At 35.6% G+C, this 23,755-nt stretch overlaps 1 protein-coding gene across 1 annotated transcript in view; it reads left to right on the top strand.

Moving 5' to 3' along the window:
* LOC121382333 (potassium voltage-gated channel unc-103-like) overlaps positions 1 to 23,755 on the top strand; it is an 85,093-nt gene that overhangs the window by 60,429 nt on the left and 909 nt on the right. Inside the window, exons 4-15 of the mRNA XM_041511917.1 lie at positions 5,240 to 5,642; positions 6,543 to 6,742; positions 8,919 to 8,927; positions 10,486 to 10,573; positions 14,068 to 14,232; positions 14,725 to 14,918; positions 16,190 to 16,298; positions 16,653 to 16,688; positions 17,534 to 17,809; positions 20,678 to 20,793; positions 22,186 to 22,385; positions 23,298 to 23,541. Of these exons, the coding sequence (XP_041367851.1) occupies positions 5,240 to 5,642; positions 6,543 to 6,742; positions 8,919 to 8,927; positions 10,486 to 10,573; positions 14,068 to 14,232; positions 14,725 to 14,918; positions 16,190 to 16,298; positions 16,653 to 16,688; positions 17,534 to 17,809; positions 20,678 to 20,793; positions 22,186 to 22,385; positions 23,298 to 23,541 (2,040 nt within the window). The remainder of the gene's footprint in view (positions 1 to 5,239; positions 5,643 to 6,542; positions 6,743 to 8,918; positions 8,928 to 10,485; positions 10,574 to 14,067; positions 14,233 to 14,724; positions 14,919 to 16,189; positions 16,299 to 16,652; positions 16,689 to 17,533; positions 17,810 to 20,677; positions 20,794 to 22,185; positions 22,386 to 23,297; positions 23,542 to 23,755) is intronic.

Here is a 23,755-nt window from a genome sequence, read left to right as displayed (position 1 = left end):
ACTGATTCATATGAATTATCATGGATCATAGGGTTTTTTCGATTTATAATTTAATTATTCCTGGTTGTTGTTCTTTTCAAATATATTTTTAAAAATTAAAAAGAAGAAGAAAAAAAAGCGAAGGAAAAATCCAACAACAAAAGCTACGAAATAATTGATTCATTACTGACATTGTATAGGCTGGTTACAGTAAACCAATTATTTATGTAGAAAGCCTAATGTATTTTGTTATCTTATAGACTGATTCAAAGGAGTGGGTCTGTATCATTAAAATGCCATGAAATAGATAAAGATACCTGTAAATACGTGCAGTTATTTTAATTCTAGTTCTGACTGTCTTGGAAATTCAGAGAGAATGTTTCCATGTTTGATGGTCAGAGAGAGAGAGAGAGAGAGAGAGAGAGAGAGAGAGAGAGAGAGAGAGAGAGAGAGAGAGAGAGAGAGAGAGAGAGAGAGAGAGAGAGAGAGAGAGAGAGAGAGGGAGGGGGGGGGGGGGGGGGGAGGGGGATGGAGAGAGAGAGGGGAGAGAGAGAGAGAGATGAGGGGAGAGAGGAGAGAGAGATGGGGGGAGGGAAGGATTGTTCCTAGTTTTTTCCCCCAAATAATTTCAGATAAAAACCATACAATATTGTTAAAAGCCATGAGTTATCTTTTAATAAAGCATCTTTGAAAAACACAGATATGTAGAGATGTTTGTTTAATGGTTAGAATTAAAGTTCAAATTTGTTTTGTGTGATGACACCACTAGAGTACATTGATTTATTAATCATTGGCTATTGAATGTCCAACATTTGGTAAGTTTGACATAGAGTCTTAGAGATGAAACCTGGGGACAATTTCACAAAACATTGTAAGTTTATGTCTGCGACTAGCAGTTATACTGGGCATACATTTACCAGTGTTTGGCATCTATTTCATGAAGAAAATTACATCAGTAAGGAAATTGGAGCATTTTATAAATAAAAGAAAATGAAATTTCTGTACAGTATTTCTAACTATATTTGTTTGACTATAACAGTAATAAGAATTGTGGTTTAGTCCTACATTTACGTTTATGTACAAAACTAGGCTTACGATGTCTTGTGAAATTGGGCCCTGCTACATTTTTCCATTAGTAGCAAGGGATCATTTATATGCACCATCCCATAGACAGGATAACACATACCACTGACTGGAATGAGAAATTGCACAATGGGCCCACCAATGGGTACCAATATTAGACCAACTGCGCATCAGGCAAGCACTATACTACTGGGCTATTTCTCATTCCAGCCAGTGCACCACAACTGGTATATCAAAGGCCGTGGTGTGTGCTATCCTATCTGTGTGATGGTGCATATAAAAGATTCCTTACTACTAATGGAAATATGTAGCAGGTTTCTTGTCTAAGATTATATGTCAGAATTACCAAATATTTGACATCCAATACCTCTAGCTGCATGATGATTAATAAAACAGTATTGTCCTGATGAAGTGTTTTTAATACCTGATTATACCAACCTCATAAGGTATTTTCAAGAAGCATATAATGCAATTTAAGCTGTAAAATTAATCTTGTTCTTATTTTTACATTTTTCTCATGTAGTTTCGTGTTTTAAAATTTGCATTATGGGCAGGGTAAAATCCTCACTTGTCCTGGCCGGGAATAAAATGTGAACCAAAATGCTGTTGAAACAAAATAAAACAAACTAAAAATAGTACTGAATGTTTATCGGACATTGGGCTTTCAATCACAGTGGCCAACTCAATGCAGTGACCGCCGTGTCATGTACTAGTGTCATTGGGAAATGGTTTATTATCCTGTCATCCAGTAGCTATGATCCAAATGTGTTACAAGTTTGTAATTTAACCAAACTTAGTGTCCATTTTTATGGGCTGGAACTAGGATCTGCGCCTTTAAATATTTAGACTAACTGTTAACTATAATGTTAAGTTCAGTGAGGATTTGATTATAGATGGATATCACAGGTTGTTTTTAATATATCCATTGGTGTAGGAAGGTGCCAAAAAGTAGTGCAGGAGGACACACACACACACACACACACACACACAGATATATACAGTCAAACTTCGATAACTCGATCTTGAAGGGGACGACAAAATAGTTTGAGTTTCAGGGAGTTCGAGTTTTCGAAATTAATATATAAGAGTTAAAATTAGCTGGATGCTTTCACTTAATATTGTAAGAAGCGTGCACTTCACTGCCTACTTCTAAACTCTGAAATCTATGCATCGCCAGTTGAAAGCGAATTAATATATAACTGTCACCCCACCCCTTTTGTTGGCATCTTCCGACGCCTGTGATACACTTATTTTGCATATATTGTAAAAGTAAGTAAATGATATAATGAACGTTGGTGTATTTAGCAGATATCAAAACATGGTGTAACTAACCAGTAAAACACTGAATGCCGAATAACACTCAGTGGATTTGTTCACAAAATTATTATAATTATTTTTATCATTTTAAATAAGAATCATTAAAAAGCACTAATACAAATCAGAAACTAACATTTATTTTTAAAAAAGCACTAACAATTATTACATGTGCTCTTTGAAGTTAACCAGGCTGTATCTGTAATTATGTATGACACCATGTACGAACACAGACACCCAAATACTGGATCAGTGCATTCCGCTTAGCCGGCGATCTATTATTCTGTAATTATCACCTTAATCCTCGATAGCCCAGACCACCCGAGTCAGGCGCACTTCGTCTGATTGACTTGATTGACAAGTCAATCGTCTTAAAAATATGACCAACAATGACAGTTTGATCAATCAACACGCGTCAAATTTTTGATGTGCATAAACAATTAAATCTTTATGGCGGGACTAAAGAATTATGTCGAGAGATCGAGGTTATTGAGTGTTCAAAGTTTGAGTTTTCGAAGGTCGTTATTACTAATTTGTATAGCAATTCGGCCGGGACCGCCGCTTCAAGTCGAAGATCAAAATTTCCGAGAGATCGAAGGTGGAGTTATCGAAGTTTGACTGTATGTGTGTGTGTGTATATATATATATATACAGTAGAATCTCATTGGCTCGAACGCCCAACGGTCGAACCTACCGGTATTCTCGAACCAAGAACAATGTCCCGATTTTTTCTCTCTATTAAACCCTTTTATTTTGGTGCTGATTGGTTGAATACCCCTGGGGTCGAACAGAAGCTTTTTCTCGAACCAGTGTATTGGTCCGAACTGTAAAATTAAACATATTTAGCTCGAACGACTAAGTCTATCCGAAGAAATACAAAAAATTATTTATGTAAGAATTTTTCATCCACCCTTTCACGTCAGTCACAAAGTAAGTTATTATAAATTCGGAAGTGGAACGAATTAATCTTAGATCATATGCCGGCTTATCATGTTGTTCATTTAGCACCTATCGGTAATTATCTTTCTAGTACAGACAATTGTACTACGATAATCGTTAGCTGAATGAACCTTGCATGTAATGCCAATCAACTGGTGAGCCTAGGCAGGCCTCGCCGGTTTACTTTAATCATTTTAATCGCTACTCTACGCATGAGCTTCGGCATATTTTATTTTTAACTTGAAATACATGAGAGATCAATGTAATGTAGTGATTGCAACAATAACAGGTAAATGGCCTCAGCCTGTGCTTCACGCACTTTCATTTTTTCTCAACATTGTCGATATGTCGCAAAAGATTCTACAACAGCATAATAAATAACGATTTTTTAAATTAATAAATATTTATAAATACAGACTACCAGTGTGTTTGTTATTTGTTTATTTAATGGTGATAAATAATAGTTAGAAATATGTATCTCATCCGACATTTGATGGCGACTTCTTTACTCATGAGTCAATCGGACCATCTCGCCTAAGCCAGTTTTACAGAAGCACACGACAATGGCTGAATGCATGGTTCGAACTACCCGATGGGTCGAACAGACTTTGATGCACCGACAGTGTTTGAGCCAATGAGATTCTCCTGTGTATATATATATGTGTGTATATATATATATATATATATATATATATATATATATATATATATATATATATATATATATATATGAAGAGTTCAGGCACAAAACACGATATAAATCATTTTCTTTCTTTTTTTAATTAAAGCCATTATTGTATGTCAGTAAGGGCTAATCGTAGGCCCGCTGATTTGCCGCAAAACGCAATTGATCCTTGTATTGGGTAAATCACGTTTTTTATTAAAATGCGATATACGCCCATTAAAAAACCCCAGTTTTACTGAAAATTAAACAAAATGGATATATCGCATTTTGCACCTAAACTCTTCATATACATGTATATATATATATATATATATATATATATATATATATATATATACATGTATATATACGTGGGGTTTTCAAGTGCCCCCCCCCCCCCCTTTCTTGATCCAGTACCAGCAGCGATGGTTTATATATTTGAAGTGGGATTGGGGGGGGGGGGGGGGGGGGCACTTGAAAACCCCACCCCCATCCCACTTCCTACGCCAGTGACATCTCTTCAGTAGCTATTTATATTGATTTAATAGATCACATTTTTTAACAGTTCTTTTAAATGACTGCATGACTAATGATAACTGTACATGTATGGTCCTGTTTGTTTGATACTTCTGTTTAAAACATATAATTGTTTTGCTTAGAATACTGATTTGTGTTCTTGGTTGTCATAATGTGTGTATACATGTAAACACTCTTTAAGCTGCCTTTCAGCATTCCAAAATTTTGTTGATACTGACTTTTGTTTTGTTTTGCAAGGACATTTAAAAAATATATGTACAGTTAAAAGTTAAAGTTTGTTTTGGTTTGATTAATAAATCAATATACTCTAATGGTGTCATTAAACATCAGCTATTGGATGTCAAACATATGGTAATTTTTACATATAATCTTAGATGGAAAATCTGCTATATTTTTCCATTAGTAGCAAGGGATCTTTTATATGCACCATCCCACAGACAGGATAACACATACCACATTTGATATACCAGACATGGTGCACTGGCTGTAATGAGAAATCGTACATTTACAGTGATACATTTCATTAATTAAATTAACCTCAAGCATTTTTTTTCTGTTATGTAAATGATTGAATTTCTATTGTATGGTGCCTAAATCATTCAACTATTTTCTCTGTCACCTAAATAATTCAAATGTTTTTCCTATTGTCTAAATGATTTATTTGTGTTTTTTTATATTTTATTCAATTCCAATATTTAACAATCTCCTCCATTACTATTTCAGACAACAACTTTGATTGGATTACTAAAAACAGCACGACTGCTGCGATTGGTCCGAGTGGCCAGAAAGCTGGACAGATACTCTGAATATGGTGCTGCTGTGTTACTGTTGCTAATGGCAACATTTGCTTTAATTGCTCATTGGCTAGCCTGTATATGGTATGCAATAGGAAACGTGGAGAGACCGTACCTAGAGGAACCAAAGATTGGCTGGCTTGATGAGTTGGCACGCCAGACAAGGCAATATTATTACGAAAACATGACAAACAGTGGACCATCCATCAAGTCGAGATATGTGACTGCTCTCTATTTCACGTTTAGCAGTTTGACTAGTGTAGGATTTGGCAATATTTCGCCTAATACAAATTCAGAGAAGATTTTTTCAATTCTTGTGATGTTAATAGGATGTAAGTACATGTACTAGATACATTTTTAATGATCTCTTTATCAAAATATTTATTTTGTCTGGCATGTCTAATGTGTGTTAAATACATGTATATGGAATAGTTGTATACAGTGAAACCTCAATACTGGACCCTCTGTAAACCAGAATTCCCTCAAAAACTGGTCATTTTTCATGGTCCCTTTTTAAAAATCAGTATAGAACTTGACCTCTCTAAACCAAATACCTTTTAAAATGGGACATTTTACTTGGTACCTAGAGTGTCTGGTTTATTATTCCATTACTTTAGGATCGGACATGTTTCCGTTACTGATTTGGAGGTAATGGGTTTTCTGCATGGATCTCTATTTCTCTCGATCAAGTGTTGAAATAACCATAAGTTAAGCCCCAAATAACTATTGTTTAAATGCACTTGGATGTTCTTAAAAAAAAGACTAAGTTGGACCATCCTATAGGTGGCCATCTTGTATTAAGGAGTGTAAAGTAGTGGAATCATGGTTTTCTTGTGCTTTGGAATTAACATGATTACATGTATGTCATATGATATTAAATTTTATAGCTAAATATTGTATTTGCATATGTATTTGTGTGGGTGTGTGTTTGTGCAATTGTAAGCAATAAATGCAATAAGCAGCATCTTACTATCTAAGTAATGAATTGTTTTGGAGCAATAAAATTTAAACAAAAAATTGCAGCTGAATGTAATAGCATTTTACAATTTAATTTTCAGTTGCTAATTTTGTTCTTAATAAATGGCATGACTGCATAATATCTAATAGATGAATTAACTTGAATATAGTTTTATATTGATATTTCATCATTTCATATTTCGCTTGTTTTCTTCCCCAATTTTTTTTGTCCTATATGTATAAAAATGACAGTGGTGTTTTCATTTCTATTTCAGCTCTAATGTATGCGAGTATCTTCGGTAATGTTTCAGCAATAATCCAAAGATTATATTCAGGGACTTCTAGGTATCATACACAGATGCTGAAAATCAAGGAATTCATTCGGTTCCATCAAATTCCAAATCCCCTACGTCAGCGTTTGGAGGAATACTTTCAACATGCATGGTCATATACTAATGGTATAGATATGAACATGGTACGTTTTACATACAGCGAATACTTTCAACATGCACGGTCATACACTAATGGTATAGATATGAACGTGGTACGTTTTACATACAGCGAATACTTTCAACATGTACGGTCATACACTAATGGTATAGATATGAACATGGTACGTTTTACATACAGTGAATACTTTCAACATGCACGGTCATACACTAATGGTATAGATATGAACATGATACGTTTTACATACAGTGAATACTTTCAACATGCACGGTCATACACTAATGGTATAGATATGAACATGGTACGTTTTACATACTGTGATACACATTATTACCAGGGCTAGCCCAGGGTGAGCAGAATATTTCACCAGAATATAAATATAAATGATTACATCAAATTATTTTGCCAAATTAAAATGAAATTTGCCTCTGGTTTTTAAAAATCACAATAAGCAAACTTGGTGAATGGTAGAGCTAGCTCCGATTGCCTTTAAACCCAGTCAAATCTGCTTAATTGCATAGTCTGTCAAATTTATGCTAATAACCAGTATAACCAATTATCCGATAGAGCCGATTTCCAGATTATAACCAATGGTAAATTTTACAAATGCCTTGTGGACAGTCTATCTTACTCTTAACTGCAGAACATGGTCTGAATGACGATACATGTATGCATTTCATTTGTTTATACATGTACATGTGTATTTTAAAATAATAATAAATAAAATAACAGTATAAATTAAAATGAAATTTGCCTCTGGTTTTTAAAAATCACAAAATTTAACAAACTTGGTGAATGGAAGAGCTATAGCTCTGATTGCCTTTAAATACATGTATTGGCATGGTGTAGGTAAACAGACCTGTATGGTCTGACAGTAAAGGAATAGAAATAAACCTGTAAGCTTGAAATATACAATATTACATGTTAATATTGGCATGGTGTACATGAACAGACATGCATGGTCTGACAGTAAAGGAATAGAAATAAACCTGTAAGCTTGAAATATACAATATTACATGTTAATATTGGCATGGTGTACATGAACAGACATGCATGGTCTGACAGTAAAGGAATAGAAATAAACCTGTAAGCTTGAAATATACAATATTACATGTTAATATTGGCATGGTGTGTACATGAACAGACATGCATGGTCTGACAGTAAAGGAATAGAAATAAACCTGTAAGCTTGAAATATACAATATTACATGTTAGTATTGGCATGGTGTACATGAACAGACGTGTATGGTCTGACAGTAAAGGAATAGAAATAAACCTGTAAGCTTGAAATATACAATATTACATGTTAATATTGGCATGGTGTACATGAACAGACATGCATGGTCTGACAGTAAAGGAATAGAAATAAACCTGTAAGCTTGAAATATACAATATTACATGTTAATATTGGCATGGTGTACATGAACAGACATGCATGGTCTGACAGTAAAGGAATAGAAATAAACCTGTAAGCTTGAAATATACAATATTACATGTTAATATTGGCATGGTGTACATGAACAGACCTGTATGGTCTGACAGTAAAGGAATAGAAATAAACCTGTAATCTTTAAATATACAATATTACATGTTAATATTGGCATGGTGTACATGAACAGACCTGTATGGTCTGACAGTAAATGAATAGAAATAAACCTGTAATCTTTAAATATACAATATTACATGTTAATATTGGCATGGTGTACATGAACAGACATGGTCTGACAGTAAAGGAATAGAAATAAACCTGTACATGTTAATATTGGCATGGTGTACATGAACAGACATCTGACTGTAAAGGAATAGAAATAAACCTGTAATCTTTAAATATACAATATTACATGTTAGTATTGGCATGGTGTACATGAACAGACATGCATGGTCTGACAGTAAAGGAATAGAAATAAACCTGTAATCTTTAAATATACAATATTACATGTTAATATTGGCATGGTGTACATGTAGGTAAACAGACCTGTATGGTCTGACTTTAAAGGAATAGAAATAAACCACTGTTCTCGGTGGCGCAGTGGTTAAGCCATCAGACTACAGGCTGGTAGGTACAGGGTTCATAGCCCGGTACCGGCTCCTACCCAGAGCGAGTTCTTAAGGGCTCAGTGAGTAGGTGTAAGGACACTACACCCTCTTCTCTCTCACTAACCAACTAACAACTAACCCACTGTCCTGGACACACAGACCAGATAGCTGAGGTGTGTGCCCAGGACAGCGTGCTTGAACCTTAATTGGATATAAGCACGGAAATAAGATGAAATGAAATGAAAGAAATAAACCTGTAAGCTTGAAATATACAATATTAAATGTTAATATTGGCATGGTGTAGGTAAACAGTCATGCATGGTTTGACAGTAAAGGAATAGATATAAATAGTAAATTTTACAAACAAAATATCATCTTCAGTAATATATTTTTAATATTTAGATAATGGTATGATACTGTAAACAAACCAACCAATCTTAATATTAAAATATTTAACATGTAAATAAAAAATGTAAAATTTACATACAAATTCTCTTCAATAATGCTTTTTAGTATTTAGATAATAATACCCGTCCGTCTGTCCGTCCATCCGTCTGTCTGTCCGTCCGTCTGTCCGTCCGTCCGTCCATCCATTCATCCAGCCAGCCATCCTTCCAGCCATCCTTCCAGCCAGCCAGCCAGCCATCCATCCACCCACAGACCCACCCATCCATCCATCCATCCATCCATCTATCCACCCATCTATCCATCTATCCATCCACCGCCATCCAGCCATGTCATCCATGTCATCCATTCATCCATCCATCCATCTATCCATCCATCCATCCATCCATCCATCCATCCATCCATCCATCCATCCATCCATCCATCCATCCATCCATCCATCCATCCATCCATCCATCCATCCATCCATCCATCCATCCATCCATCCACATTTCTAGACTGCATGCAATGATCTATTGTTTAGATTTGATGAAACTTATTAATTCATATATAGTAATAATCCTGTTAGTGTTACATAATGATACTTGCCAGTGACCTTGATGCAATCTAATTGATTTTAACAGATTTGGCATCCAGATTTTTTCAGGACAAAATAACTATATGGTTGAGTTGATATGGAGAGGGTTTATGCTAAGTTTTAGTTTTATACATGTTGGTTCATTTTCATTTAATCAAGTATTGTAAACTTGGTATTATGATAAGGGCGGGACGTAGCCCAGTGGTAAAGCACTCACTTGATGCGTGGTTGGTTTGGGATCGATCCCCATCGGAGGGCCCATTGGGCTATTTCTAGTTCCAGCCAGTGCACTACATCTGGTATATTAAAGGCCATGGTATGTGCTATCCTGTCTGTGGGATGGTACATATAAAAGATCCCTTGCTACTAATGGAAAAATGTAGCAGGTTTCCTCTCTAAGACTATATGTCATAATTACCAAATGTTTGACATCCAATAGCCAATGATTGATAAATCAATGTGCTCTAGTGGTGTTGTTAAACAAAACAAACTTCGATATTATGATAAGGCTGTAATAAATAAATCCTAGATATTCTTCCCAACCATTCCAAGCATAAAGGCCTGCCCCTGTTGTTTTATTGGCAAAAAAAAAAAAAGAAAAAAAAAGTTTGTCCTTTAAACATATCATTATGATGTCCTGAATATATGTAATAATTGTTTTACCTCAGTCCTATGTTTTGAAATATTTGGTTGAGCATTTTTCATTCAATTTATTATGACCTAACATGTTTTCTCTTCTTACTCCCCAGGTTTTGAAAAGTTTTCCTGAATGTTTACAAGCTGATATTTGTTTACATTTAAATAGAAATCTTCTCAGTAATTGCCCAGCTTTTAAAGGTAAGATTTGTTTTTTTTGTTATTATTCCTATCTTGATACTAAGAAAATTCATTTTTCATTCCTTTGATTTAAAATAGAACATGAACATCACATTACCAGAAAAAGGTTAAAAGATTTTGTGAAACTGGTGTCTACATGTTTCTGATTCCAATCTGTAAATACTTTTTTATGTTATAAGTGCTTGGACTGGTTCAAATGATATCATGTAACTTAAAAAAGAACATTAATAACTGCATGAACATGATAATTTTTGATATTCATGGAAGTATAAACCACATAACTGTTTTATACACTTACATTATCTGTGAATGACTTCACCTTGACATGATATATGCCATTCATGCAGTGTGTAAAGTAGTTTTATAGTTTATATTTCCACATAAAAAATGAATTCAATTCTTAAACAACAAAATGGAAAAAGCACACTTGTTTTTAGACTTTACAATCGCATTCTCTCTAAATGTAGGGGTGGTATTTAGCTCAGTCAGTTGAGTGCTCACCTGAGGTGCTTGCATCACAGGATCGAACCACCTCAGTGGATCCATTCAAATGATTGGGCTTTTTTTCTCATTCCAACTAGTGCACCACAACTGGTCAACGGTCATGGTATGTGCTTTTCAGTCTGTGGGAAAATGCATATAAGAGATCCCTAGCTACTAATGGAAAAATGTAGCAGGTTTCCTCTCTAAGACTATATCAGAGTTACCATATGTTTGACATCCAATAGCCGATGATTAATTAATCAATGTGCTCAAGTGGTGTCATTAAACAAAACAAAACAATATAGTCAAAACATTTTCATCTGCTAAAACAAAAAATGCTATTATATGACATTGTATACAACCGTGTCCGGTGTATCGGCGCGTCCGGTGATTCGGCGCGTCCGGTGATTCGGCACACTTGGTATTTTGCGTATGCTTAGGAAGTTGTCATGTTCTCAGTGTTTTAACGAATTAAAGTTCAATTCCTTTATTCAGTGGGTAATCAAGTATCAACATATTTATTGTTAAGGGTGCAATTAAAAAATCATTCACCTGTTTTCGTGTATATAAACACAAAGTAGATCAGCCGTATTGATATTAAGAATGTTAAAACCAGTCTAAAACACCTTTCCCACATTTTAAAAATTATAGTAAACAGTATAAATGTAATTATTTTTGTTCAGTTATTTTTATTTAAACTGAAAAGGAAAACACAGACAAATGCAAACAAAATGAAAGTTTTACACCTTAATTGACAGTCATTTCAGTTCACAATCGTCACATTGTTACAAAAAATAAAAGCGAAATAAGATCCACGTGTGTGCACAATTTCCCCTAGAAAAATAAAATCCATGTAGGCATCTTAGCCATGCATGACAATGAACATGTATGCATCTGCAGTATTGTGCCACTCAAGAAAACGATTCCGAAACTGATCATGAGATGGGTCATGTGTGATCGTTAATTTTCATAGTAATATTTTAACAATACAACACAAAAAAGTACTAAAATAATTCTGGGACAATAGTGTAGCGTTTAGTGAGGTCATGGGTGGTCTATAAATAGTGGGGTCAACAATTCACATGTACTGCGCCAAATCACCGGACATGCAAATCGTTTCGGATACAAGGGGGTGCATATATTTATGCACCATTTTAAAATGTTTATTTACTACAGACATAAACCAATTTGTAGTGTATTTCAGATTATGCACTGCTTCATTGGTGAGAGACACATTTTATTAAGTATTTCATAGTGTTCACATAGAAAATGGTCCTTGAATGCTTAGGTGTGCCGATACACCGGACAGCACTGTATATTCTATTTGTTCATATTTTTAAAAAAAATATAACAAAATATATATATATATATACTGAACAAAATAAGAAACTTCTGCTAACTTTGCTTGAACATAACTTGATGAAAACAAACTGGGGGAATAATTGTTATATATGCGTTTAAAGAGTGTTCCAAGATGCATCGTTTGGTGCAAAAATCATGGCTATAGGTTAGCAAAAACTGGGAGAAATTTTGACCAAGTGTGGTTTGGGTTAAAAAAAAAAAAAAACCCCACTTAATAACGGGTATGACCACCTCTTGAATTGACCACTGCAGTGCATCGCAGGCACATAAAATTGACTAAAGTGTTGATTTCTGCCTGTGGAATATTGTTCCATTCCTGAATGAGCGCTTGACGAAGTTCGTTGACGTTAGCAGGTGGGTTGGGACGACGCCTCAATCGTCTGTCCAGACTATCCCATACATGCTCGATGGGGTTGAGATCAGGACTTTTAGCGGGCCAGTCATCAATGCAATCAATGTTATTTGTCCTAAGAAAATTTACAGTGTCTCTAGCTGTATGAGAGGTGGCATTATCATGCTGAAAAATCGAGATGTTGGCGTTGTTATGGAACAGAGGAATGACGTGATGAGCGAGAATGTCATCGCGGTAACGTTGAGCATTTAAATTGCCATCAATGACGACTAGTGGTGAACGATAACCATGAGCAATGGCTGCCCAGACCATGACACAACCCCCACCCCCGAAACGATCTCGTTCAAGAACACAACAGTCAGCATAGCGTTCATTTCTCCTACTGTAGACGCGCAGCCTGCCATCACAACGTTGTAAAGAAAATCTGGATTCATCTGAAAAAAGAACCGTATTCCAGCGTCGCCGTATCCAACGAGTGTGTACACGTGCCCAATTAAGACGATTTAGACGATGACATTGCGTTAAAACGCATCCGACGTAAAGACGTCGTGCATGTAAACCGTTCTCCCGCAGATGATTACGAACAGTTTGCCCACTGATTCGGTTATTATGAAGCCCAGGTGTGTTAGCAGCAGTAGCAGTGGCAGTTTGGAATCGATTGCGAAAATGCGTGTTCATGATATAGCGGTCTTGACCACGTGTTATAACACGCGGACGTCCACGACGTGGCAGGTCATTGGTGCTTCCTGTCATTCGAAATCTTACGCCAACATGCCTTGCAACGTCTTCTGTCGACATGCCAGCATCAAGCATGCCAATCGCCCGTTCGCGTAAATTATTGCATATTCTTGGCATACTAAAAATGATACAATGTAAAAAACTTTAATTTTTTTACAAATTTTGAAGCGTTTTCGTTCACTTGACAACAATGTCAGTAAGACAAGTAAAACAAATTGGCCGAATACTACACGGGACATGTCGAACCATGCATGCACATGCAAATTGAATTTCACGTTGTCGACGATTAACAGTGCAAAAATAATCTATAAAATTCATGAATCCTGATAATACAGCTCAAGGCTAATACTACCTATATAATTTCATTACACAATGAATTCTTTAACACAACAAATACTATAAGTACAAATTGGAAGTTTCTTTTTTTGTTCAGTATATATATATATATATATATATATATATATATATATATATATATATATATATATATATATATATAATAATAATAATAATAATAGCATTTAGTATGTACTAAGTTGATGTACACTTGTATTTGCAGGAGCCAGCCCTGGCTGTCTTCGAGCACTTTCCATGAAGTTTAAAACCACACACGTGCCACCCGGCGACACTCTGGTTCACCATGGTGACGTCCTCACTGCTCTGTATTTTATATCTCGGGGGTCGATAGAAATCCTCCGAGACGATATTGTTGTAGCTATTTTAGGTAGGTAAACAGTTTGGTTACAGTTGGTATTTAATCTTGCTGCTCTATATTTTATAACTCAGATTATTATAAGGTAGTTAAAGAATTTTCATATAAAAAAAAAAATAAAGAAATGTATTTTTTTAATTATTATTTCATAAATGTGGAATCATTAATTTCACTGAAATACCACTGAAAACTGGACAGTTTTCAGTAAAAAAAAACAGAAACTGAAGGTGTTAATAAACACTAGTATACTGCAGGGTTATTAATCCTTATATAGTATGATGGTGTGCATCATGTCGTTCAGTTAAATATATTGTGGATGTGACAGCATGCTGCTATTATTATGACATCACAAAAAGTCTTGTATGTCCCGGATGTCATTCCAATAAAGACATGAAAAGGTTAAATATCGCGACAATACCGAGACATTTTGTCCTTTATTCTGTTGTAGTGTACAGTACATATCACTAATGTTTATTATTATGTTCTGTACCTGTTATTTTGTAGGTAAAGATGATGTATTTGGTGAAAACTTGTGGTCCAATGATGTGATTGGGAAATCGAGTTGTAATGTGCGTGCCTTGACCTACTGTGATTTGCATAAGATACACCGTGATGACCTTATTGAGGTTCTGGACATGTATCCAGAGTTTGCCGTACATTATATGAAAAACCTCGAAATCACCTTCGAGCTCCGAGATGTGAGTACAGAACAATTCTTACATAATTACAGTACTGTTTTTTAATGGAAATATTCAACTGTTAATTCGGCTACAATTTCATTCCTGGAAGTCATAAAATTTACTGATAAAATGCTATGATTTCAGGGCTGTAGCTTGGAGGGGGAGGGGCAAGGGGCAGTTGCCTTCCCAAAAAAATCCTGTGATAATAATAGAAACCTAAAAAAAAATCTCTTCATTTGAGGAGTTTTAGGTGTGCTTGTTTGTTCCAAGAATTCATCTGCCCACCCCACCCACCCCACCCACCCCACCCACCCCACCCCCCCAAAAAAAAAATTCTAGCTACAGCCCTGGATTTAGTGTACAATTCAGAACTTTTTCAAATGAATGCAGAACCTAATGAAAATCTACAAAAGGTGCTAATGGGCCATTTATGTTTCACTTTTGCCATATCACTACTACATAATATACTCAATTAAAATAATAACAAATAATACAAAAATGTTAAATGGTGATAAATCTAAATTTAAATGTAATAATGTACATACATTTTAATAAATAATTACACATTTAAAGAAATCTTTATTTAATTAAACTTTGAAAATATATTTTGATATTTTAATTTAATAGCATTTAATAAGAAACTAATTTTACGATTGCTATTGATAATTTAATACATAGGCCTATATTAACAAGTGATATGTGGTATCATTAATTTTAATATTTATTTGTATTTTAAATTAGTCTGTGATATTATTACCTCATTGCACCTTTTGTATAAATGTATAAATGAGTTTCTAACGATGTGCCCCTTGAAAGAAAGGGACTGACTAGAAAAGAAAAGAAAAGAATAAGGAGATAAATATTATTTATTTTCTCTTAAAATCATACCAGCTAAATCGTACAATTTCATTTTCAAGCCATAGACACTACAAACCTACCTGAGCCATCAGTGTATTATAATTGTATTTATTTAGCAGAATCCGATGGTTCCGAGACAGAGTGATATTTTAATTGTATTTATTTAGAAAAATTTGGTGGTTCCGATACAGAGTGATATTTTAATTGTATTTATTTAGCAGAATCCGATGGTTCCGATACAGAGTGATATTTTAATTGTATTTATTTTCCAGGAGAATTTGGTGGTTCCGATACAGAGTGAAATTTTAATTGTATTTATTTCCCAGGAGAATCTGATGGTTCTGATATAGAGTGATATTTTAATTGTATTTATTTTGGAGAATCTGGTGGTTCTAATACAGAGTGATATTTTAATTGTATTTATTTCCCAGGAGAATCTGGTGGTTCCGATACACAGTGATGATTATAGCAGTCGTCAAAGCATAAGGCGTCGGAGGAATCGGCAACCGTCGCCATACCGACGATCCTTTGACTCTCAGTGTGAGTAGAAATTCTCTGGTCCTTTATACTGCTTGGGGTTCTGTCCATTCTGGAAGTAGGAACCATCTCAGTTGACATATTAACATTCTGACCAGCACTACTTCTGCCAGCCATACTTATAGACAGCATATTAAATGAGCACAAATACAGGGGGAAGGCGATGGTGTGGACCCACCCCTGAAACATTTGAAATGCCCCAAGAATTCCAATGTGTAGCAAATTAATACAATGAATTTTTTGTGTTTAGTGAGGGACTTGTTGTTTTAGTGGAGTTTTACCATTTTATTTTCAATTTTATTATTAAAATGTTTTAATTATTGCTTCAAATGTGTACATGATTTATTTGTTTTGTAGTTCCTGATGATGATCTTCCAGTTATTGCCTTGCAAGGTAAGTACATTCCATGATTCATGTTTTCCTTGAATAGTTGTGTTTAGAAGGGTAGAATTAGAAAAAAAAGAAAGATGTATGGGAAAACATATACAGGGAAACCCCTCTAAACCGGACACCTTCAGGACCAAGAGAAATGTCCGGTTTTAAGAGGGATCTGGTTTAGAGAGGTTAAGTTCTGCCCTGGGTTTTAAAAAGGGACTGGGTAAAACGTCCGGTTTTGAGGGAATTCCGGTTTACAGAGGGTCTGGTTTTGAGAGGTTTCACTGTAAACTGGAATTCCCTCATAGCCAGATATTTTTTGCAGCCCCTTTTTAATATATGTACAGATGACAACCTCTCTAAAGTGGATACCTCTTAAAACCAGACTTTTTACTTGGTTTCTGGGAGTGTCCGGTTTAGAGGAGTTTCATTATAGTTGGAAAATGACAACAAGATGGGCTATGCAGATCAAATAAAACTAAAAACTGCTGGAAACTCGCTTTCTCACATGTACAAAAGGAGGGTCATATATTAGTATGTTAGTCTTTTTAACTACTGGCACACTAAAATGATAAGAACTCTTTCTCTCTTTCACCATTTTGGCCATGTTAATGTTAGGGTGTCTTTAGTGCATGGTCTTACAAGGCACACATAGTAATGAAATATAAACTAAAGAGGAGACTAAATGTTTCTTTTGAAAAAAAAAGAAGATGGAAAGGGGATAGAGTCTTGCAATAAAGAAAAATTGGAAGTTTTATGTATATAAAACAAAATTATGAATTAGAATGGAAACGATTCTACAGCATGTCAACATTTCCAGTCTCCATTGATCAGAATTTTAAATTATGTTTCACTTATTCCAGATGATCTGGGATCAAATTACCACACAAAGTGCCGAAAATTAAACATCTTCACCCAGCAGTATAAAGGTGATGAGGAGCAGGATGCGGCGGTGGCTGAGGACTTTGAGGATGCGGAGGACGATGAAGTCCGGGAGAGTGGGGCGGGAATACTTGAGTTCAGTGCTGCAAAGGCAGGCCAGGACGTGACGCCAGCGAACTTCAACTTCCCGGCTAAAGATGATCGCAAGAGGCAAGCTGCAGGTGGCTTACCATCATTTGCAGGTAGTGTCTGGGGAGGTAACTCTACATTTTGTTCTATTTTATTAGTTGCAACAATACAATATGGCCGGCTTGGTCACTTTTTTTATAGAAAACTTGGATTATTGTTGTTTTTTAAAAACTTTTTTTTTTACCTTTAGTTGGCTGGCTTGATCACTGTGTCATGGAACAGAAATAATAACCATATTTATTTATTTAAGAATTGACTGCAATTATTTTTTGTTCATGCAAATATGAACCGAAAAAATTATGTGCACACTGTATGACTCTCTGTAGAGGTCATACAAAAGTGTGCACATCGTTTTTTTCAATTCATACTTGCATGAACCAAAAAATAATTGCAGTCAAATCTTATATTTAAATTCATATGCATACTTTAACAATAAATGACTGAATTTGTTTAGTTTTAAATATTCCTGTAGTATTGTTTGTGTAAACTTCATTGATATTATGTTGTGTAAGAATGCAAATGTCCATTCACTATTATTTAAATCAGGTGATTTCCATATGACTTCACCTAGGTATGAACACTAAAAAGTAAGCACCTCTGGACTAATCAGATTGCTGTGAAGTATATAGACTCAAATAAAATTTAATTATTCTTTTATACATATGGAAATAAATATAAGCAACACCCAACTCATAGACCTATATTTCTGTGAATTACGAAAATAGAGCATTTTCTTGAATGATTTATTGACATGTGGCATCTTGCTGAATAGCATGATTTTCGTGGAGATTTAATGCACGTGCAACGACGAACAATGCACGAGAAATGTCATACCCTCAACAGTGTTGAAATCAAGTTTGTAATGATTACATGTCACACTCTCTCCTGTCAATTTGCATTGAATATTCAGTACCATAATTGTCATGGCACGTCATAAATTGTCAGAGGCGACAAGGTGGCAAATTATTGGCATGAGAAATGCAGGAATGTCCCTCAGACAAATTGGACGTCAACTTGGGTGCAATATTTCCATCATTTCAAGACTGTTGAACAAACACAGGGCTACCAATGATGTTAAAGAATGTCCAAGACCTGGCAGACCCCGTAAGACAACAATAAGAGAGGATAGAACATTGTTGAGACTTGTTCATGGGACTCAAGCATATCTTTAAAACAACAGTGGTTACCAGGGAGAGCCATTTCCTACAGGACTGTCAGGAATCGGCTGAAAGCAGCAGGATACAGGGCCAGAAGACCCATCAAGCATATAAAACTGTCTCCAGCTCACAAAGCAGCACGACTTGCCTGGTGTAATCAACGTGTTCGCTGTAACATTGCATCATGGCAGAGGGTTCACTTTACCGATGAGAGTCGGTTCTTATTGCATATGGTGGATGGTCGTACACATGTCTGGAGACAAAGGAACACAGCCATGGTTCATCGCAATATCCAGGAGACGGTTCCCTTTGGGGGAGGGTCAGTCATGGTATGAGGATGCATTTCCTTGGGTTGCAAGATGGACCTCATCACCATTCGTGGTAACCTTAATGGGCCTCGGTATCAACGAGATCCTTGAGAGAGCTGTTGTGCACCATTTTGCTAATCATCCTCTAGCCACAAAACCCATCTTCATGGATGACAATGCCAGGCCTCACATAGCACGTGCTGTTACCCAGTTCTTGCAACAGAATGCTGTTGAGACCATTCCATGGCCACCCATGAGTCCAGATCTCAATCCCATTGAGCATCTTTGGGACATTTTAGGCCATCGTGTTCGACAGAGAGACCCACCTGTTCAGACTCTAAATGAACTGACTGCTGCTTTGCATGAGGATTGGAACAGGATTCCTCAAAATCAAATCCAGAGATTGATCCAAGGAATGAGGAGGCGTCTTGAAGCAGTTGTTCGTGTGCAGGGAGGTTACACGAGGTACTGATGGAAAGTCAATATTTGGATTTGCCAGACATTATTCTTCAATTCCGTGAACCAGATGTGTGCATGGTACAGGCAGTTAAGTCTGTGCAACAACAGTGAAATTCGTAATGTTTTTGAATGAAATGAAGACATTTTCCAAATCTGTACCATCTTCAAATAAACCACATTATGTCATGGTATTATTGGCTTTGTTTCTCCTCATCCCTTTCTGTTCATTGAAAATTTCATATGGTATGGAAATCTTTGACACATTTCATGCACCAGTTCATTAAAGTCGCTCAGCCTGAGCAAATATGGGTGTTGCTTAATTAATTTCCATATGTATATAAGTGAAATAAAATAGTAAATAAACAAAACCTGTCTAAAATGAGATAAGAATGTTCATGTTTATCTTGTTGGTATGAAATGATTTCAAATGGACAGATTAATAACTAACAGCATATTACAATTTAATTGTTACCATGGCAACACTATATTAACTTTATTGTTTGATTTAAAAAAAAAAAAGAAAAAAAAAAAAGTTTTTTGATATACTAACCTTTGTTTAGCACCATCAGTGTATATTCTAGATAGGGGACCGTTGAACATTCATTCATTTATTCTTACCAGGTCTTTTTGTGTGTTCAATCATTCATTCATTTCAACTTATATTTGTAATTATATCCAAATAAGGTTCAAGCACACTGTCCTGGGCACACACCTCAGCTACCTGGGCTGTCTGTCAAGGACAGTAGGTTAGTTGTTAGTGATTTGTGAGAAAAAAGAGGGTGTAGTGGTCTTATACCTACCCACTGAATCGTTAAACTTGCTCTGAGTGCAAACCGGTACCGAGCTGCGAACCCATTAACTACCAGCCTTATGTCCGATGGCTTAACGACGATGCCACTGAGGCCGGTTTTGTGTGTTAATTGTCTTTTGGTTTTATAGTAATTGCAAGGAATTGTTTTTAAACACTGTTTGAATATACTCTGTTTTATTTTAAATTTCTATATGTTTGTAGGTGCAGCACTGTCTGGTGTGAGCTCTCTAATGAATGCAATGACTGGGAGATATGACACAGGGAAAAGGTCGCAAGAGTCGGCTCCCTTGTTACAAGAACAAAGTCCAGAACCTCCTGTGAGTTTTTTTAAATATTTTTTTTCTTCATATTTACATGTTTTCATGTTTTCAGTTAGTACAATGTAGCTAGAGTTTTAAATTAAAAAATCATTTCAACATTTATTTTTAAATGGGCTTCATATTTTTGTTTTCTAAAAATGTAGAATTATCCCATTTCTTGGCAGACATGATTTGCATACAATATGGTGATATTTTGAATTATTTTCTTTCTTCTTTCAAAAATACATATTTATTTAAGTTAAGACAAGATAAGATATGGTCAGTCACACAGCCATTAATCTATATACAACAGTGTACATTTTCTAATTTTATTACATCATAAAAAGAAGTGCTAACTTAACTAAAATGACATACAAAAAAGCTATTTTAAGTAACCTTAATGCAGTTCTAGATGCTAACATAATGCTTTTTTATTTTGATTGATGTCTAGTTCAGGGGATGGGGTTTGTATGAGTGTGTATTTTTTCAAATTGGTAACTGGTCAACATCCCACCTAGGAGACACCCCACCTGCGTGGTCAGACACATCCAGGTCAAACACACCCAGGTCAAACACACCCCTCAGTCAACACTGGATTCTAGAACATCATGCTAAGCAATGAGTAAATTGTCTACACTGATTTGTACTCCAGAGGCTGTTCACAATGTTTTTGTTTGTTTGAAACATATTTTATTGCATATAATATACAAAAGAATTGGGCACAAGTTATTCAACTTATGAGGCCCTCTCCAGTGACATTGTGTCAACATTTTCATGAGCCTATAAACTACACTAGGGGGGTGGTTGGGAGTAATGCCCATGTAATGCTTGATTAAAAATATTCCATAAAAATTCTATATTTTTATGTCTACTTTTTGAAGATGGAAGAGGGTAGCAAAATGTTAATAATTGCAAATGTCCCCTGAGAATGTTTCATGTAGCTTATTATTCCTCTGTTCTTTGGTAATGTATGATACTGTTTTACTACAAGTGATGGATTATATTTCCCAGACAGTGCACTACGACTGGTATATCAAAAGCTGTGGTATGTGCTATCCTGTCTTTGGGATGATGCATACAGAAGATCCCTTGCTACTAATGGAAAAACTAGTGGATTTCCTCTCTACGACTACATATATATGTAAAAATTACCAAATGTTTGACATCCAATAGCCAATAATGATTAATAAATCAATGTGCGCTAGTGGTGTCGTTAAACAAAACAAACTTTATTAAAGATTTTTGTTGCAATTGTTTCTTTCATGCATTATCATTATTATTTTTTTGCTTTATAACATTCATATTCTAAGTAAAACACTGTATATTTCAACTAGAATAAAGATGTACGGTTCATTGTTTTATCAGGAACATGTACCTATAAGATTATCTCTTTTTTCTCTTGTAACCTAGCACAAGGGTACGTCCATGTCGAGCGTTCCCAAGTCCACATCGAGTATGACACTTCCAGTATCCAGTCCTTCCAGCCAGTCGCAGTTTGACGATGGGGGCCTCTATGTGACACAGCATCGAACCCTCCTCCCCGACGGCTCCATCCACACCGGGCCATCGAGCCCTGTCGATGTCGAGAGGAGGCTGGAGGATCTCGCAAGGTAAAGGCTTAGAAATATCTGGGCTTGAACTTAACAGCAACACCAACGGCAATTTGCCATAACTGCAGAATGAATTGCCATAGGTCTGGGGGGCTTTTATCAATTGGATTTTTTTTCTGCATAGGTTGAAGTGATAATTTTGGTTTTTAACTTTTATGTTTATTTGTTGTAAATGTTACTGGTTTAAAATTATTATAGGTGAGCAAAAACCTTTCAAAATTGCTGGTGAGACGAATCCCAGTGTTACAGCACTTGCTTGATGCATGGTTGGTTTAGGATCGATCCCTGTCAGTGGGCCCATTGTGCTCTATTTCTCTTTCCAGCCAGTGCACCACTACTGGTATATCAAAGACTGTGGTATGTGCTGTCCTGTCTGTAGGATGGTGCATATAAAAAGATGCCTTGCTACTAATGGAAAAATGTAGTGAGTTTCCTCTCATAGACTATATATCAGATTTACCAAATGTTTGACATATAATAGCTGATGATTAATAAATCAATATGCTCTAGTGGTGTCGTTAAACAAAACAACCGTGTAGTATTTGTCATAGCTGCAATATGAATTGCCATAGGTCTGAGGGGTTTTAGTGATTGCAATTTTGTTTTCACTGGGTAAACATCATAGCCATAGGTTGAAGCAATAATTTTTGGTTTTTAATTTTTAGGTTTATTTCTTGTAAAATTTACTAGTTTAAAATTGTTATGGGTAGGCTCAAAATTGCTGTTGGTGAGGATTTTACTTAAGGTAAAAAATATTTCTAAATTACTGTGCTTAAAAAATTGTCGGTATTTTTCTCACAAACTGTCATTCCTTTATAAAAGTACAGCAATTCAAACTTAAATATTGATACAACAAAATCAGTTTATTGTAGCTGCGATGTTTAATTCCAAAGAGTTATTTTGTTCTTGCAGTCAGTTATCACGGTTGGAGAACAAGATGAGCTCCGACATTGCAATGATCCTCAAGATACTCCGCCATCAGTCGACGCCAAGAGGAGACCACTCTGAAGACTCGCCACCAGGTGGTGACTCGGGTGACTCGAGTGATGGCAACTTCCCTCCCCCTCCAGCAGACATATATCCTCCACCGGAGTACGAGGGTAACTTCGACTTCCCCCCACCACCGGCTCCTTCACTGTATCCTCAGTCAAAGCAGGTGAGTATTATTACAATTGGGAGAGAGTTTACTGCTGTCTGTAAAGGCTGTTTGTCAGGGGCCAAATTAAAAAACAATCTGTAACTTTATATTTACAAATATATTTTTGTCTCTTTTTCACTAATAAAATTACATAATTATAGAATATGAATAACAGTAAAAAAAAAAAAAATTATTTCAATATATAGGTTGCAGTGGCATAGGGAGGGGGCCA

Source organism: Gigantopelta aegis, chromosome 9 (genome assembly GCF_016097555.1).
Source record: "Gigantopelta aegis isolate Gae_Host chromosome 9, Gae_host_genome, whole genome shotgun sequence".
Classification (NCBI taxonomy): Eukaryota; Metazoa; Mollusca; class Gastropoda; order Neomphalida; family Peltospiridae; genus Gigantopelta; species Gigantopelta aegis.
This window is presented reverse-complemented; position numbering and strand designations above follow the sequence as displayed.